The sequence below is a fragment of the Tenrec ecaudatus genome, chromosome 7 (assembly GCF_050624435.1).
Source record: "Tenrec ecaudatus isolate mTenEca1 chromosome 7, mTenEca1.hap1, whole genome shotgun sequence".
Lineage (NCBI taxonomy): Eukaryota > Metazoa > Chordata > Mammalia > Afrosoricida > Tenrecidae > Tenrec > Tenrec ecaudatus.
In genome coordinates, this window is record NC_134536.1 from 149,057,321 (window position 1) to 149,075,255 (window position 17,935).

The 17,935-nt window shown below is 43.4% G+C and overlaps 1 protein-coding gene across 1 annotated transcript in view; it reads left to right on the plus strand.

The window, feature by feature from the left end:
* The window catches only part of SSR1 (signal sequence receptor subunit 1), a 36,968-nt gene extending 19,852 nt beyond the window's left edge, over nucleotides 1-17,116 (plus strand). The window contains exon 9 of the mRNA XM_075555239.1: nucleotides 16,449-17,116. Within this exon, the coding sequence (XP_075411354.1) occupies nucleotides 16,449-16,476 (28 nt within the window). The 3' untranslated portion in view covers nucleotides 16,477-17,116. The remainder of the gene's footprint in view (nucleotides 1-16,448) is intronic.
* The last annotated feature ends 819 nt before the right edge of the window (nucleotides 17,117-17,935 follow it).

Sequence of the window (17,935 nt, forward strand, 5' to 3'; positions counted from 1 at the left end):
CCTCATAAGACTTGACTCCATCTTTATGGTATAGCTTCATCATTCACTGTGGTCTGTCTTGCTGTTTGCTGTCAGTGGCTTTTAAGACTTCCCTCTCAAGTGTTGTCTGAGGAGACGGTGGGGGAAATGGAACATCAACTTTAGAAAGGTAAAGAAAAGTAGAAATCAGATGGCAAGAAACCTTGACTTGGCTTTTAGTGAGATTTCTTAAGTAGAGATCAGAATATAGTAGCTGATTAGGAGAAAAAGGCAAATTTAAACTTTAGGGGAAAATAAAACATTTAAAAGTACTTCCCTAAAAGATATGTTCTTAGTGAATCAAACTAAAAATGGAATTTTGGCTCTCAGGAAAAGGAAAGATGGCAAAGTGGCATTGAAGCTTTGGTTTAATGGCTCATGTTATTTTGGACATGCACTAGGTGGGCAAAATGGTACCACGGGTCTTCAGCACTCATCTCCTGTAGTATAGTGATCTACAGGCCCTTTGTATGAAGGGAACTTTTCTTGGTCATTGCATTTGAATAATGAAATAATTCACCACGGTTTTTAGTGGCACCAACTATAGCTCTAGTTCTATTAAATAAAATCCCACTGCCTTTGAGCTGCTCTCTGGTTTAGTGCCAAGCAATCTACTCTGTAAGCAAGACCTCTTTTACCAGTGCAAGTGGAGTATTAGGTTTTGCTAAGCTGGTGAAAGCATGCCTTGAAGATACTGCAGGTTTGCTTCCAGGTTACTACAATAAAGCCAGTCATACCACTTTTGGTTTTCCAGTACATATAGAAGTTACATTTACACTATACTATATATAGCCTATTGAGTGTGCGATAGCATTGTGAAAAAGTTCTAAATATTCTGAGAATTACCAGACTGATAGACACAAAAACAAGCACATGGTGTTGGAAATGGCACCACTTACTTGGCTTGCTTCCCAACAAGGTACTCCAAGGCCTTCAGGTTTTTGTTTTGTTTTAAAGCTTCAGTACCTTGAGGCACAATAAAGTGGCGAGTGCCTGTCTTAAAACATCAACCTTAAAAGATGGGGGAACTAAAGCACTGGGAACCCTTGAAATAACTTCTTGAGGACCTATAATGAACCTTATTAATATTTGTGTAATGTTTTCATCTTTTCCATTTAAACGAAAGCGTGGGCTTCTACAGTAGTTTGTATCCTCTAAAGTGGGCTCTTCTTTAGATTTCAGAGCTATTTCAGAATTGGCTCTTCGGTTTGCGTGCCATTTAAGTACTCTTAAAACAGTGGGAAGGGAGCTCATGTATTTCCTGTGGGCCGTGTGTTCTCTGATGGACCTTTGCATTCATTATCTCTGAGCCTTCACAGCTACCCATTGAAGGAAGAGGACCGTGTCCTTTCATAGCTAGAAACACCAAAGCTCCATGGTGGAAGAAGCTTGCTCAAGGTTACAGATTTATTTTGGATTCTGAGCAGATTCTAGAACTCGCACGTTCTTTCCCTAGCACTGTGTTTAAGATGGAAATTTTCTAAAACTTAGCATTTAAGATTGATTTTCCAAAAGGCAAGCATCCAAAAAGAAAAAGATGGGGCTTCCTACTCCTGTAAAGAGTTACAGTCTCAGAAACCCACAAGGGCAGCTCTTCCCTGCCTTATAGGGTCGATGTGAGTTGGAATAGACTCAATCGTTTTTTTGTTTTTGGTTTTGTTTCTAGTTAAGCAACCAAGTTCAAAAACGTTCTTAACCAAAACCAAATTCTAATGGATTCAGACCCATAAAAACCCTGTACATGATGTCTGAGGCTGTACATCGTGATAGAAGCAGACAACCTCATTTTTCTTCAGCAGAACAGCTAGTAGCTTTGAACTGCAGCCTTTGTAGTTAACAGCCCAGTGCTTACCAGACAGTGGTCCCAGGGCTCCATTCAAATCACCTCAGTTGTGACTATATTACACATGTGCTGTACTGCACAAATGCAAAGAGGTAACAATTAACCCCAGAACGTTCTACCCCTCCAAAAGTTTTTTGAGCTATTATAACTTGGTTGTTAATACTTATGGTGTATATATTTAAAATTTGACGCTTCATTTTTTTTATACGATGATTTCTTTTAACCACAAGACCTCTCTCTATCAATGACATGAGTCTTTAAAAACACTTTCTTCAAGACAGATTTGATAGGCTGATTGATTGGGTTCTGAAGTAGTAAGAAGTTGAGAACAGTTCATTTTGGTGTTACGAGATGAAATACAGTATAACCAGTCGGTGGTAGAACTGAGTACAGGTTAACTCTACTATCTGGTCTTGAGAAGTCAGCCACTCAAATACAGATTTCTCTCCAATGTAAGGAGACCTGAAAAAAATCCTGTGTATCTAGCAAATGGTTCCTATCGCTGTTATTAGATGATTAGACTATGCCTCCTTTGTCCCCACACTGGCCCAACATATCGTAGTAACTGACTGTCTGTTACTTTGTTGACCTTCCTCCCTCCCTCCCTCTAGCCCGTGAACTCTTCTCTGCCTTTTATCCCCAGCTAAGTGTATATGTACATGCAGAAAACTGTCACTGTTTTGAAAGGAAGAACACAGGATGATTTTCATTTGGCATCATTATTCCATGTGGTTGATGTGGTCCAGAAATAGTCCTGGGGCTAACTCAGTTTCAGTGACTTTCTGTGCTTCCAGTGTAAGTCTGTGAGGTTGAACAGTGTAATTCAATGAGCCTAGAAATTACAGAGATGTCTCGGTACTAATTACAGAGACCGTTGGGAGGCAGCTAGTCTCCATTTTCTGTTTTTCTACAGACTGACAGCAGACCAACTGTGCTGTCTTACACACACTTAGTTAAATCTTACTGATTATTTTCAAATCCAGCTGCTTATACAGCACAGTTGCTGTTTAGATATGTATAACACCGTTTGAGGGCCATGCTGGTCAAACATTGATTACATTCCCCTAATGTCATGACTGGAACTTCTCTTCCTGGTATCGGTGATTTCTCAACCCAGTCTGCCAGCTGGGTGCTCCCCACCCCTAACACAGCAAAAGGAAACAACTAAGGGATAGAATGAGTTCTGGGGTCAGACCCCAAAACCAGAAAACCAAACTCATTGCTACTGAGTTGATTCCAACTCTTAGTGTGCAGGACAGGGAAGAACTGCCCCTGTGAGTTTCCAAGGCTATAACTCATGATAGGAACAGAAAGTTTGCCTTTCTTGCTCAGAGTAGCAGGTGGTTTCAAACTGCTTACCTTTCGGTTAGCATCCCAAAGCATAACCCACTATGCCACAAAGGCTCAGACCACCTAGATTCAAATTCTAGGTCACTTAATTGGATGCAAGTTAATAACAGTGGTGCTTCCATTCAGGGGACCTGCTTCGTTGTTAGGAGTTAGAATTTGTGAAGCGCTCTGAATGTTGCCGATCTACACACAGTGGTTAATGATAAATGGTGTGGAGTATCATCCTGTGACACATGAAAGGAGGGAGTGTGTGTGACCCCTTTTTAGATTCCATTGTGGAAGAGTTGAACACTGGATATATAAGCTAACTGGTGTTCTCTGCTCGCCCCCACGCCCTCCCCCCCAAAAAAATACCTAAAGAATGAAACTTAAAGTGGGCGTGCACAATAGCTACTAGATTTAACAATGAGATTTTTTTAAGTCTGCCATTTAGTCCATTTGACTCAGGTGGTAGTGGTTATACATTGGGCTCCTAACCACAAGGTCAGCAGTTTGAAACCACCAGCTGCTCCATGGGAGAAAGACAAGACTTTCTACCCCTATAAAGAGTTATAGTTTGGGAAATCCCCGCGGCTGGTCCGCACTGTGCTTGGAAATGAGGTAGGACCAGCGTGTGAAGGTAGCCATGGGAGTTGATTTAATAACCTTCCCAGGGTTCCCTTTCCTTCAGCCTACTGAGTGTTTCTTACTAGAGTTGCTGGTGCTTTTGAGTTTTTTTTCAGTGTGGTCTGCAGTGTATAGCCTCCACTCAGTGAGAAGTAAGCATGACAGCAGGCTGTACTCTGCTTGTACGGAGATGGTAGGCAGTCTATACATAACCGGTGGCTGCAAGATGACTCCAAATGACAGAGATTTTTTTTCTTCCTTGAATTCCATCTGAAAAAAATCAGAGCTGTTTTACAGCAAAGGCCCTGCCTGGAAGCACTCTGATTTCAGGCAGCATCAGTCTGATGCCCACTGTCACTACAGTGGCCTAATGGATTTGGTGTCCAAGACAAGCCTGTTCGATTGGGCTCATGTTGAGAGGGCTGTGCCCTGCCACACAGTGGAACTGGACTGTGCCGCCTGCCCCAGGGAGCCTAGAGCATCACTCCTTTTGTGGCCAGGTTCTGTCTCTTGAGAGACTTCTGTGTCCGGACCGGCACCTCTGCCCCTGGTCCTCCATCTCCCTGCTTTATTTGCTTCTGTATTGGGGGGGGGGGGGGCGGTGAGTCTGTGGAATCCCATTGCCTCTAGCTGCAGTCCTCTGTTTGCTTGGTTTTCCTTGGTGAAAACATCTCCTGTGCAATGGCTCCCTCATCTTCCCCTGCTTGGGGTCGCTTCAATGTCCTTCACTTCAGCCGATCTTTCAGGAGCTCCTAACTCAGAGCCACCTTCATCTTGGTTTCCAGGCCACAGGCACTGAGCTTTGACACCCATCTGAATCCCACCCTCTCTCTGGCCCTGCTCAGAATTCTTTACACAACCCCGCACACATCTGACTTGTTCCTCCCTCCAGGACTGCTGGAGAGCTCCGCTGCTGAGGAAATGACTGCCGGTGATTCGTTTTCATTATAGTAACCCCGTACTCAACACCTACGAGCTTCTATCCATGAAGCTCCCTGATCTCACTTGTTTGTGATTAATATGCCCCCCATTTTTGCCACTGTCCAAGGACAGTGCTCTGCATACAACTACTTAGGAGCCCTGATGGTGTAGTAGTGACAGGTTGGGCTGCTATCTAAATGGTTGGCAGTTCCAAAGCACCAGCAGCTCTGCGGGAGAAAGACTGGCTTTCTACTCCCGTAAACAGTTACAGTTTCAAAAACCCGCAGGGGGTCACATTAAGTCAGCATTGACTTGATAGCAGGCAGTTTGGTGTTTGGGTTGGTTCTGATGGTAGCTCTGCTGTGAATAAAATGAGTGTGCATGTCAAATCTGACAATTTGCAGAACTGTTGACAATCAGAATTCCTCAAAGTGAAACAGTGCTATTGGAGGTGATTAGTTCTGGTTCAAAATATTTTCAGTTTCATAATTCGCTGCAGAGAGATTTGTATCGCAGTGTGGATTTTCATGCTCAGACCCTGGAGATGCAATTTCTGACCATGCATTCCATTCAAAGTCCTTTGTGGCCAAGCTTCTTTTTTTCGCTGCAGCGTGAGAATTTATAGGTGACTGACCATGTTACTGAGCTGTCCTGGAGTTGACTCTTGAATGCAAGTTGAGGTGATGAAGTCATAAAGTTTTTGTGTGACTTTGAGAAACAGTCCTCGACAGGCATCCAGAAGCCCCATTTTCCAGTTTGGGAATCCAACTATGAATGAGCAGTGTTCTCCTGTTGTGATTAAACTGATCCAGGAGAATGGCTGTGCGGTCAGATACAGCTTTTTACTTACGGATGCCTGACTTAAGCATTCATGTGTGAACAGAAATATTCCTTAAGTGCTAGCCCCACATGACTGCTAGGTCATAACGTGAATCTAAACTATGAAGTGAAAGAGCCCAATCGTTTGTTTTTTTTAAGTTTTCCATAGAAATTGGGAAGAGGTGGAAATACGTTCTGCATCTAAAAATCTAGACATTTTAAATTACCAAGTAGTGTCTTAAAATAAGGATGATTGAAGACAACTTTCATGTGTCTGGCCATTAGCTAGTTTACTTAATAAATGATGGTCGTAAGACCCATCCATGCCACTCCCACCCCTTTGTTGAGAGCTCCCGGGATTGTGGAGGCTGCATCATCTGATGGTTTCAAGTAGGCAGAGATGGGTCTTTGATTTAACTTCTTTGGTCTTGAATAGATAATCAGTAATGGCTAGGGTTTCTTTCTTAAACCTGAAAGTGGAATTCAAAATTGTTTTGTTTGTTTTGGTTAGAGGCTGTGCAGACTTTGAGATTTAATTTGCATGATTGTAATGCTTTTCACTTTTTTTCCACTGAAAAGAAGAAACAATGCTTTGAAGAATCAGAAAATACTGTAGTAAAAAGAGGATTTTTCACTTTTTCTCTACGGTGTTTGAGACTCAGTGTTAAATAAATTTCAGCTTCATCTGAAGGCTAAAAGGTACCAAATGCTGAAGAAGTTTATGTGTTAGGGTGGTGGGTTTGGGGTTTTTCCCCTATTCACATTGTAATGTGCTTATATTTTATAATGGAAGAAATAAATGGAAATGTTAAATTTACCCAAGACTCCTAGAATGAGTATGCTAATCACAGTGGGTGTAGAACAGTTTTTCTGCAGCCCAAGAAGAATGAACCAGTTTTAAAAACTTGAATGTATCGTACCTGTGCTTATTGAAAGAAAATTGAATTACATTATTGTAGCTGTGAGCACAGATGCTCGGTCAGACTGCCTTATTTTTTCATTGCCCTTTGTTTGGTGGGAGAAATTTACATTTTCCTTTTCTGACGGGTGTCCACTTCACGGGTTCTAGCTTTCACAGGTCTTACTGTTAATCGAAACCACCTAAAAAGTATTTTTCCCATTGTGTTAGTCTGGGTTGATGAGAGAAACAAATTCAGACACATGGGTATAAGAAAGAGCTTTATATAAAAGCAATTATATATTGAGAAAACAGTCAAGATCAAGTCCATAAGGCCGATATTAGCCCACGTGTCCTATACTAGTTCATAAATTCCTTTTTAGATTCATGCAATACATACAATGATGCTGAATGCAGGAAGATCCAGATCAGTGGGTGAAAAGTTATGGATCCAGTGGCGGTGGAAACATCTCAGCACTGTCTTGGGTCTCCATGTGGCTCCCCCAGCTCTTTGAGGGTCTCAACAGCAGGAAAGGGAAGGCAGAGAGTGTGAGTGTGTCCTGTCTCCAGGGAGGAAGACAGGAGTTCCCAGAATCCTCAGGAGAAGGCCAGCCCACACAGAGTCATCATTGGCTATGACCTGATTGACAGGCTAGATAGACTCCACCCTTTAATTCAAGTAGACAGAAGATTGTAACTGCTACACCCATAAAGGAGCATAAACTCCCTGTAAGAGGGGTCTTCAACCAGTTTATGAAGAAGCTCTATTATCTGTTATTTCCACCTTTCCGTTAGTGTTGAGCCCCTCATATGCTGATTGTTTTGAAAGTAGTGAACGCACATAATAATTGCTTGGTTCGTGCCAGGCTCTGGATTCACCTCAGCTGTGTGCCTCAGCACCCCTGTCTATACAACAGCCATGTGATTCATTGTGAGCAGAAATCAGTTGTGATTTAGGGTGACGTCTATTCACACAGATGAATTTCAAGACTTCCCAGGGGTCCTACAGGGTCTGCCCTCACCTGCCTCATACCCTTGGGCCTTGCATTTAACTCCCGTGCTTCCCTTCACCCACCCGGCCACCTCTCTGTACCCTTAGCTTGCAGCCTCTTGTTTCAGCATTAGGGCCTCTGCTGCACTTCCTTCTCCAGAGTGCCAGCCCCACATCTTACGGTGCTGTTCTTTGAACCGTCCAGGACCCAGTTGGCACCAGGACCCATGTAGAAATGTGTGCCACCCCACTACCAAGTTTATCTCCATGCCCTTACCACAGTCAGAAACGACCCTTTCTGCCCCTGTGCCCACCTGAATTGGAAGCTTCACAACAGCTAGACTTTTGTATGTTTCAGTCACCATGTCACCTGGCTGTAACACACCACCTGGCACAGGCTAGGTGCTTAATGGATATGAATTATTTCATGATCGCAACCAAACAATGCCATTGAGTCGATTCCAACTCAGCAGCCCTTTAAGACGGAGTAGAACTTCCCCTGTAGATATCTGCGACTGCCAATCTTTATGGAACTAGAAAGCCTCATCTTCCACGAAGCAGGTCGTAGTTTCAAACTGCCAACCTTGTGGTTAGCAACCTAATACAACCCGCTACACCAACACAGTGCCTAGGATGATACAAAACATGGCCGAGCGGAGATTCAAATCACAGGCTTGTATTTCCAGAGCCTTCCATGTGTGTTTAGACTGCTACTGCCCCCTAGGGGTTCTCCAGGTTGACCCCTGATCACTGAAAACCAAGGTCAAATTGTTTGAATTGCTGTGGATTCACAAGTGCTGCAGTTCTCTCTCATGGGGAGCTTCCAAACTTCTGTGACTGACTATTGAGTAAAGAATGGTAGGTAGACAACTAAGACTGCATTTTGACTAGGAAGCCTTTACCGAAACTAAAACGCAACCAAGCCCACAGGACTTCCAGTGAGGCATATCTGAAATCAATTCAGAAGTAAAATTGTAGGGTGATCACCACTGTAACTTCAACATGAAAAGCCAATTCTTATTCCTACTTTCCTTATTCCCCCTGAGTCCAGCTGGAAAGCAGAGTTAAGTTTATGATTATGAAATAAAAGTTAAACAATAAAAAAAAAAAAAGAAAAGCCAATTCTTAAATTATGAGTGACTCTTAACCTGAAGTGTTTTCTCCTTAAGGCCTAACCATATGACACCCCGTGTTGAACAATGCAGTAGACTACAGCAGGCACACAAAAACATCAGGAGGAAAAGACGAAAGGGGAAACGGTTTATGGAAGTTCAAGCCCAAGTATATAGTCGGGAGACTGGCTGTGTCATGAGGAACTTTTTAAAATCATTAATGAGTTTCTTTTCATTTGTTTCCTGGTTTATTTTTTCATTCTATAACTTTAACTCAGTAATATTCTCAGCAAAAATTCTCCAGATGATAGAAAAGGATTTTTAAAACGTCACCAGTATCTGTCCAAACCCCAAGCCAAATTACACATTGCCTTTGAGTTGGTTCTAACTCAGCAACCCCATTGGGCAGAGAAGAACAATCGTTAGGGTTTCCAGAGCCATGGTCTTTACAGAAGCAGACTGCCACACCTCTCCCAGGAGTGGCTGGTAGATTCAAACCACCACCTTTTCATTTAGTAGCCACATGCTCAGCCACTGCACACCAGTTAGTCCCCAAACTCCTTGAATGCATGTCTGTGTGGGTGTGAGTTGCTGCCCTCTGCTCTGTGGATAGTATAGCAGCATTGGCACCATGAAAACAAGGGTGTGCTAGCTCTCTGGAATTTAACTTCCAGCTCCAGCCAGCCTCCACATGCCTCTGCTTCACCCCCAAAATACTAACCATCAAATTAGAGTGTACAATCCTGCTATGGATTACAATGAAGTGATCTTAACTTTTTGTTACTCTAATGGCTTTGTGTCAGAAAACTTTATGCTGTGAGACCTCCTCTCTCGGTCCTGGGAGAGCTTAGCTGACCACACTCAGAATGTGTTCTTGGGGTGCATCTTGTCTGCCCCAGGAAGAAACGCAGGCAACCAGCCTGCATATAGCCCAGACGTACGTCCCTCCTCAAGTGTTTCCCCTGGATGAATAAAATACTCTCACTGCCTTGCCATGACTGTAGTGAAATAGTTAACTAGCTGCTGAAAGAATCCCTCATTTGCTTCAAGATGACCACATGCAATGGCTGGGTAACCTTGGTCAAGCTACCTAGCATTTCTCAGCCAGTTTCTTCATCTGTAACATAGAGTTAATACTTAGAGTTACTAATGAATCTATACACCCATCACTTATGTTGAGTGTTTTATTGTATTGTTACAACAACTGTTAACTGGTCGACCAACCAAAAACCCATCAACAGCAACCTTTTTTCCCTCAGAACTCAGCAATTCTGCCTGAAAGATGTGGCCCTTTCTTCCCCCCCTCCCCCCAACCCCCTTAACAGAACTTCATACGACAGAGTTGGAAAGACTCTGAAGAATCATCGGGTCTAACTTTCTGCCCAACGCAGGCGCCTCTGGGCTCCTGCATGTCACTCCACCTGGCCCCAGGGCCAACCCTTCTTCCCACAGCACAACTATTCCTTTGCGCAGTTTCTGGAAAACAAATCAGCTTCCCTCTTGACTTTGTCCTAAAGTTCTGCTAACAGATAATCTGAAGGGGTGGGCGAGGGGGGAATTTGCCACGTGTATTGAGAGAGAGCAATCGCATCTCTCATCAGAAATCCTTGGGGCTAACGTAACAAACAGTAATAATCATCTCAACTTACATAGGTATTTTTTTCTAAGATTTTCATATATCTGAGTGAAATGGATATATATTTCCCCTAAAGCAAACCTGCCTGTGTAAGATGAGGGGCATTGCCTGGCCAATAAAATGCTAAACAATTTGTTGAATTATGTGAACGAAAGAAACCAGATGATCACTTCAGGTAAAGAATGTCGATAATCGCCCTTAGTGTTCTTCCAGAGTGCTCCTCCTTCAGTAATTATTTCTTGTTAGAAGACAACCTTCAAAAACGTTCTTTGCCTGTGCGATTGAGGGCAGAGTTCTGGGCGGTGCTTATGAGATGCTGATGGGGTAGTTGTGGGTGGAGCCCAGGAACTTGTATTTTAATGAGCACCACTGGTGCTCCCAGAGCCATACTATAAACCTTACTGGGGAGAGAGGGATTCCACCTGAAACACAAGGAGGGGCAGTCTGTGCCGCTGATGGCACCCTTGTGCTGGGGAAACATGGCTAGCTGCATGGCGTAAGTCTTTACCTTGGCCTGCCGCCCCCATTGTTCCATGCCTGAGAAGCTCACTGAAACGGATGTGCTTAAATAGAAAAGAAACAGGTGCGCTCCTCTTCGCGGAGCACTTTTGCAGATCCAGGCACTACCCATTTTATTTGTGCTCATACTGACTCGTGATCAAAGCAACCAGTCCTGTTGGAAATAAGTTCTGATGTCACTGTTTATAAGTGAAGAAAGTTGAAGTATCTTGCCCAAGGTCACCCAGCTAATCAAAAAAAAAAAAAAAAAAAAACAACAACCAGAATTTGGACCAATGTCTGCACCCCATGTCCCAAAGGTGCCAGAGGCCCAGCATGTAAAGTGCTCAGAATCCAAGGTTTCCTCCCCACCAGCCCTGCTCCAGCCCCTGGACCTCTCCTAGGAATGCCAGACCCTCCAGCCAAACCCCCAAGGCTGCCTGCACCCCATGTCCCAAAGGTGCCAGAGACCCAGCATGTAAAGTGCTCCTTTCCTACATCACTTTCTATCACTGCCCTCTGGAAAGTCCCCTTTGAGATGTGCCCCTCCATCCTTCCCCTGAACTTCAGCACAACCCATGTCCATCCCTGGTACCCATCCTCTACTAGTAGATATCACCATGATCCGTGGAATATTGAACAACCCTCAACAGCTGCCAGTCATCACCATGAACTAGTGGCTATTGCCTCAATCACTAACAATTTCTGACCCAGGTCCCCAGCTTCCATTCTAGGGTCCTCCAAGCACACCGGTCACAGACTGCTGCTAGGATCAATGCAAGTGGGCTTCTAGACACTGAAACTCTTGCTTTAACCAGTCAGGAGTCTCCAAAGCCAAGCTTTCAGATAATGGCCTTGGCCTAATTCTCAGACCTGCTCTCTTCCTAGCCCTACTAGGAACAAGCAGGAAGTCGACATAATTGCACATATTTACACATAAACACATAGGTAAGGGTAAATAAACGATTGTTACAAATGCATCAAAACTTTTATGAAACAAAAATATCAAAGTATGAAGCTATTGTTTCTCGACACAGCCTCCCTCTAGGTCTACACACTTCAGAAGCTGGCATTTCCATCTCTGTAACCCTTCTCTGAAGAAATCTGTACTCTTCGGATTTATACCACAATAAAATGGCCGTTTCGACATCCTCAAGGGACTCAAGTTGTGTTGCTTTTAAATGTTCTTTGAGTTTCAGAAGTGAAAAGACATCCAAAGGTGTAAGATGACAGCTGCTGGGTGGATGGGGTAAAATTTCCCAAATGAAATTCTCATAGAACAGCCCTTGAGGAATGCGCAGTTGAATTGTCATCATGGAATAAAATCCACTGGTAGAACATTCCTGGCCTTTTTCTCACTGATGCAGGTTTCTTAAACGAAGTCATAATCAGCCCCTGCCATCACCAGTGCCCTTCAATAAAACATCAAGGTTACTCCTTTGGCATCTCAAAAACTAATTGCCATAATGTGATAGTTTATTGTGCCGGCTCTCTAGAGAACCCTGTCCAACACACATAACTTTCTAGGCTGACCTCTCGTAACTTGAATTTAACTGGCCCAGCAGGTCACCTCGAAACAACTGTTTTGCCTAGACATTTTTTTCCTTAGGCTTCTTAATGAGTCTAAAACTGCACTGCCGAGAGAACTTGTCTCCAACCATCCAGTATTGCGGAGGCATGTTTAAACATGTTTTGTTTGGACTCAACCCATGTATGCATAAACTGGAACCCTAGTCATAACACTATTTTACTTACTCTAATATATCTATATCTTACTCTAATATATCTAGTCATAATACTATTTTACTTTAATATATCTATGTATTTGTGTATGACCTATTTGAGAGTAAATTTTAAGCATCATCCCCTATCCCTAAATATATCCATGTTTATTTCCTCAAAGCAAACACATTCTCTTACGATTCACAGGAACTTTAATGTTGGCACACTGTTTCCTAACCTAGAGGCTGTGTGGTCAAATGCTCCTAGCTGTCCTGTTTCTTACAAGCTTCCCCCCCCCCCCTCCCCTTATCCAGGAGCCAGCCCTGGATATAGTCGCTTAGTCGCCCCAACTTTTTAAATTTCTTTTCTCAGAAACAGTTTCTCAATGTTTCATGACACTGACCTGAAAAGTACAGGCTGGTTGTTTTTCAGAATGCCTCCTGATTGGCTTTTGTGTGCTGTTTTCTCAGGATTAGATTGAGCACATGCCTTTCAGGTAAGAAAGCACAGAATGAATAGTGTGCTCTTCCTGGTGAAGCAGCTCAAGGAGTACTGTGCAAATGCTACAGGTTTATTCCATTATTGGGGGTGTTTATTATTTAGTAAAAGCGGTACCATATTTATCTACATAACTATTTTTATTTACTTGGTATTTGTTGAGAATATAAACAGCAAAATACACCAGAATGCAACAGTTTCTACCTGTACTATTTAGTGACATGGATGACAGTTTTGAGTTGGGCAACCGTTTTTATTCTTCGGTTCTGATTTGTTTCCTCCTTGTGAACATAAATTCACTCGCTGTTGTCTGTCTATTGAATCACATATAGATAATTTGTAAAATAAGGCTCAAGATGGATCTTTTTTACCAGTAAGTTAAAAGATTGCTCGGTTTTAAGAAGACTTCAGAAGATTTGGGATTTTAAGGCTATCTCAATTGTACGAGCCCCCAATAAACTTTTTTTTTTTTTAAGATGATCTCAGGGCAATCGTTTCAGGTTTAATCCAAGCTTCCATGACTTCGGAAAGCCTTCTGAGTTTCATATTAAGTGTTCCTTGAATTTGACATCTGAAGGGGTAAGATCATGAGATTTGAAATGTCCCACTCTTGATCACGATTCTTCTATAAAATCTTTGATCAAGAGATTCAGTAATGATGACTGGACACCATCTAGTTCTTCTGGTCGCATGACAAAGGGGGCAATTATTTATGGAGTCCATTTTTTCATTCTATTCTCAAATCCTTACTCCTCTGCTGCTCCTGGTAAATAAAGACCGTTTGTTGTACCATGGATGGCCTCTTGCAAGCTTTCAAAGCCTGAGACACTACGCAATGAACTAGGAGGTAGAACAGACGCATTAAACATTATATTAGAGAAAAAATATCGTATTAGGTCAATTAACAAGGATGTCTCATAACTTCCAAAGCAAAGAACTAAATACCATGAAGTATTTGGTTGTACATAAGTAGTTGTGCTGCTGTATCTATCACATACTTTGCCAGTTTTCCAGGTATGTAATTTATTGATAGCAGTCACATTAATTAACCATGTAACCAAATCCTTAATATGAGTAATATAATAACAATGGTATATAAGTCTCTCCTTTCAATTCCTGTGAGTCTATACCTAGCCAGGGAAATGCTGGCAGTTCTATCTCTAGATTGTTAACACTAGCACACTGTTTTCTATAATGAATGCAACATTCGGCATTCCTACCATCAGTGGACAAGGGTTCCAGTCTCCCCACACCCTCATTAACATTTTGGAAAGGGGTGTTGTTTTGTTTTTATCTTAGTGAAGATGACCTAGTCACACTTTTTGATTCGTAGTTCTCTGAGAGCTATTTCACCTGAGTATCCTTGCATGTGACTGGTAGCCTGCTGAGTGTGCTATTTGGAGAAATACCTATTCAAGTTTTTTGCCCATAGTTTGGGTTATTTTTTTCTCATTGTCAAAGTTATATAGATTATTAAATGGTGAGATATATGGTTCTGAAGATATTCTCCCAGTTGGAGGCTTGCCTTTTCTTCTGTGTGTGTGTACGTGTGAAGTCTTTTAGAGAACAAAAGTTTTTCATTTTTATAGGTCTTGTTTTGTCTTATTCTGTTGTGTTTTTCTTATATTAGATAATCCATAATTGGAAAGAAGACCTGGCAGCATTGCCCCTGCTTGTTCTTTTAAGACTATTATGGTTTTAGTTTGAACAGTTAGGTCGTTAATCCATTTTGAATTTGTTTTTGAGTGTGGTGTAAGGCATGGATCTTAAATAATGTTTCTGCATGTGGAAATCTAATTTTACCAGCACTGTTTATTGAAAAGACTCTTCTTTCCCCCCGTGTGGTGGTACAGCACCATTGTCAAAGTTCAGTTGCTCGTAGGTGTGTGTGTGTGTGTGTGAGAGAGAGAGAGAGAGAGAGAGCAGTGGGGGTGTACTGCCATCTCTATTCCAATGGTCTGTGAGTCTCTTAGACTTGTACCAGTCTGGTTTGATGATTGGAGATGAATAGTATGCTTTCAAATCTGGAAGTATGAGTCCTATTTTCTTCCCTTTCAACATAGCATTAACTATTTGGAGCCTCTTGCCATTCCATACTAAGTCGGGGATTGGTTTTTCTATTTCTGTAAAGAAAGTTGTTGGAAAAAAAAAAAAGTTGTTGGAATTTTTATCTGGATCGCACTGAATCTCCTGATTGCTTTGAGTAGTAGTTTAGCAATATTAAACTTCTTTCCATGTATTTAAGTCTTCTTTCATCTATTTCAGAAGTGCTTTATAGTTTTCATTGTTATGAGTCCTTCCCATGCCCACTTAGATTTATTCCTAGATATTCTCCTAGATGATGTTTTAAAATAAATTATTTCTCTATTTCCCTTTCAGCTTTCTCATGATTGGTGAGAACTGATTTTTTGTTTGTTTGAATTTGCTCTACTAAATTGCGCTATTTGCTCTAGAAGTTTTTTGGTGAACTCTTGGGGGATTTATGTATATGGGATCATATCATCATTCCCCCTGCGGAAGGATTCTCAGACTTCCAAGTATCCACAGCAGTGGTTCTCAACCTGTGTCTCGTGACCCCTTTGGGGGTCGGACCACCCTTTTACGGGGTCGCCCAATTCATAACAGTAGTAAAATTACAGTTATGAAGTAGCAGGAAAAGTAATTTTATGGTGGGGGGGTCACTATATTAAAGGGTCGTGTCATTAGGAAGGGTTAGGCTACAGGTTAGGCCAGGTGTCTTTATTCCAAGAACGCTCTAGGGTAGTGCTTCATTCCATCGGTGCCATCATGGCTGCAGGGGGCACTCTCCTCCCCCACCTTTCTCTGTGTTGCATGAAAGTAACCACAGCATCATACTCACTCTGGGAGCCACGTTGCCTGGCTGGGGGCCTGGCATGCATTAGACACCATCAAGAGTGGGCCACTGAGCATATTGGGAAAGTAATTCAATTAGAAAGCAGATCCCTCCAATTCTTTCCAGAGGAAGCCTGGTCTTTGCGGTCTCTCCCGTTTTCGTGGAGCATGTCTAAATGTTTGCACTTCCTTTTATGACGGATTCTCATCCAAAGCATGGCAGGTTGACTGAATCCTGCTAAGGAGAACGTCCTTCCCTTTGGGAGACACAGAATAGATCCATCTATACACTTTGAACCCATCCCACACATTGCCACTTCTTTCTCTGTAGGATGCAGGGAAGAAGTGAGAATGAGTTCTCTGAGTCTTGTACAGTAAGAAACTTCGGATTCTCAAGAGTCCTTTATTGTAAGACCTTGGAAGGAAGCCTGGAGATCTGCTGGGGCAGGGGGGTGGGGGAGGGAGGGAATAAGCCATAGAAAACACTGGAGCATCGTGCTCCAACATACATGGGGGTTGCCTTGAGGTGGAATCAACTCAAAGGGAAATGCTTATCATAAGATGGGCCCTCAGCTCTGTGGCCTCTGCCCAGCCACATATACTTCACAGTAGGAAACACAGTAGGAAACTGCCCCAGAGGTCCTGAAGGCTCTCAGGAGATCACTCTCTCCTTTGTTTTCCAGGCGCAGCAGGAGGAGGGAAGCGCACTGAGGCTCTTGCAAGACCTCTCCCATGGCTCTTCCAGCTCCAGTGCCACCCTGCACCCTCCAGCTACTGTCGTTCCGAGAAGCACCCAGGACTTGCAGTTTCTGGAGAGACGGCCATTTTTCTGCTCCCTTTTGCCATTTGTGACATGAAAGACAGCACAGGCCTCCTCAGCTCGCTCCTCCCTCACCTAGGTCACTGTCAATGCCCTGCAGGGATGGCTGTGCATGTAGGGCTTCTGGGCTGCTGAATAACAGCCCTTGTGCTTTGTTTCTGGGGGGGACTAGTCAGTCAGCAGGAATTGACTGTGAGTTGCTGCCTGCAAGTCCCATGTGGACTAGGTGACTCCTCTGTTTGGCTCGCTTCTTGCCTCATGATCATTGTGTCGGAGGCCAGGAGACAAAGGGCTGCGTGAAGGAAGCCCACGAACCCTGTGATGTGATGGGTGCAACACATGCCATATCTGCATCCACCTCCATCATGGGGCAACATTCAAAAATGAGTGTCCCTTGGGGCTGGTCAGAGAGGACTGGGGCTGTGTCCAAACAGGTGGGCCAGCAGAACTCGCCAGGAACCTGGGCAGAAATGCATTTGGGGTCCCAGCTGAATAATGCTTCCTGCAAATAAAAGCTATCATCCCTGACAAGTGAGTGGGCTCCTTCCACACAAGGCTTCCCCATGGTTGGCATTCTGAAGTGGGAATGACACTGCTTGAGTTCCCAGGAGGCTCCTCAGGACACGGCCTGATTTGAGATCAATTGAAATGAATTGAGTTGACAAGCCTACAAGCATGGACAGTCCCTGCCCTGGCAATAGCTGAGCGGCTGGCTATACAGAGTGTGGCACAGTGTGGCTCGGTGGTGGAATTCTTGCCTTCCACGTTGGAAGCCTGCGTTTCACCACCACTCTGTCTATTGAGGATTGTCTATTGCTTCGATGCTAAACTGGTTCCCGCAGAGCTTCCACACAGACAGACTAGAAACAATAGCCCGGTGATCATCTTCCAAAACTCATCCAGTGAGAACCCCATGGAGCACAATTTCCAACTGATCATCGAGGCAACACAAGATAGGGCAGCATGTGGGCCATGAGTCTGGCCAATTCGATGGCAGCTCCCATTACCAATAACTGACTGTGATGCCATGGACTTACAAGAGCAGAGTGAGCTGGGGAGGCACCATGGGGAAGAAAGACATCCTCTCATGGAGATCATCTCTGAGTCTCTAGTTAAGGAGTGGGCATAAGAGCAAGGGGAAAGTCTAGACGGACATTGCAGACACAATTAGCAGGTGCAGCGTTACGTTGTGTTTGAGGAATAGAGAGGTGATGAAGCAGACGGTACCTGTGCAGCTTGAAGATGGAACAGGAGTACATTTGTAGGTACATAGTCCCCCAATCAGAGTTGCAGGGTATGGCATGGTCCCAAGAATATTTGAATTTGCTGTTGGGGAAAGTAGAGTCTACC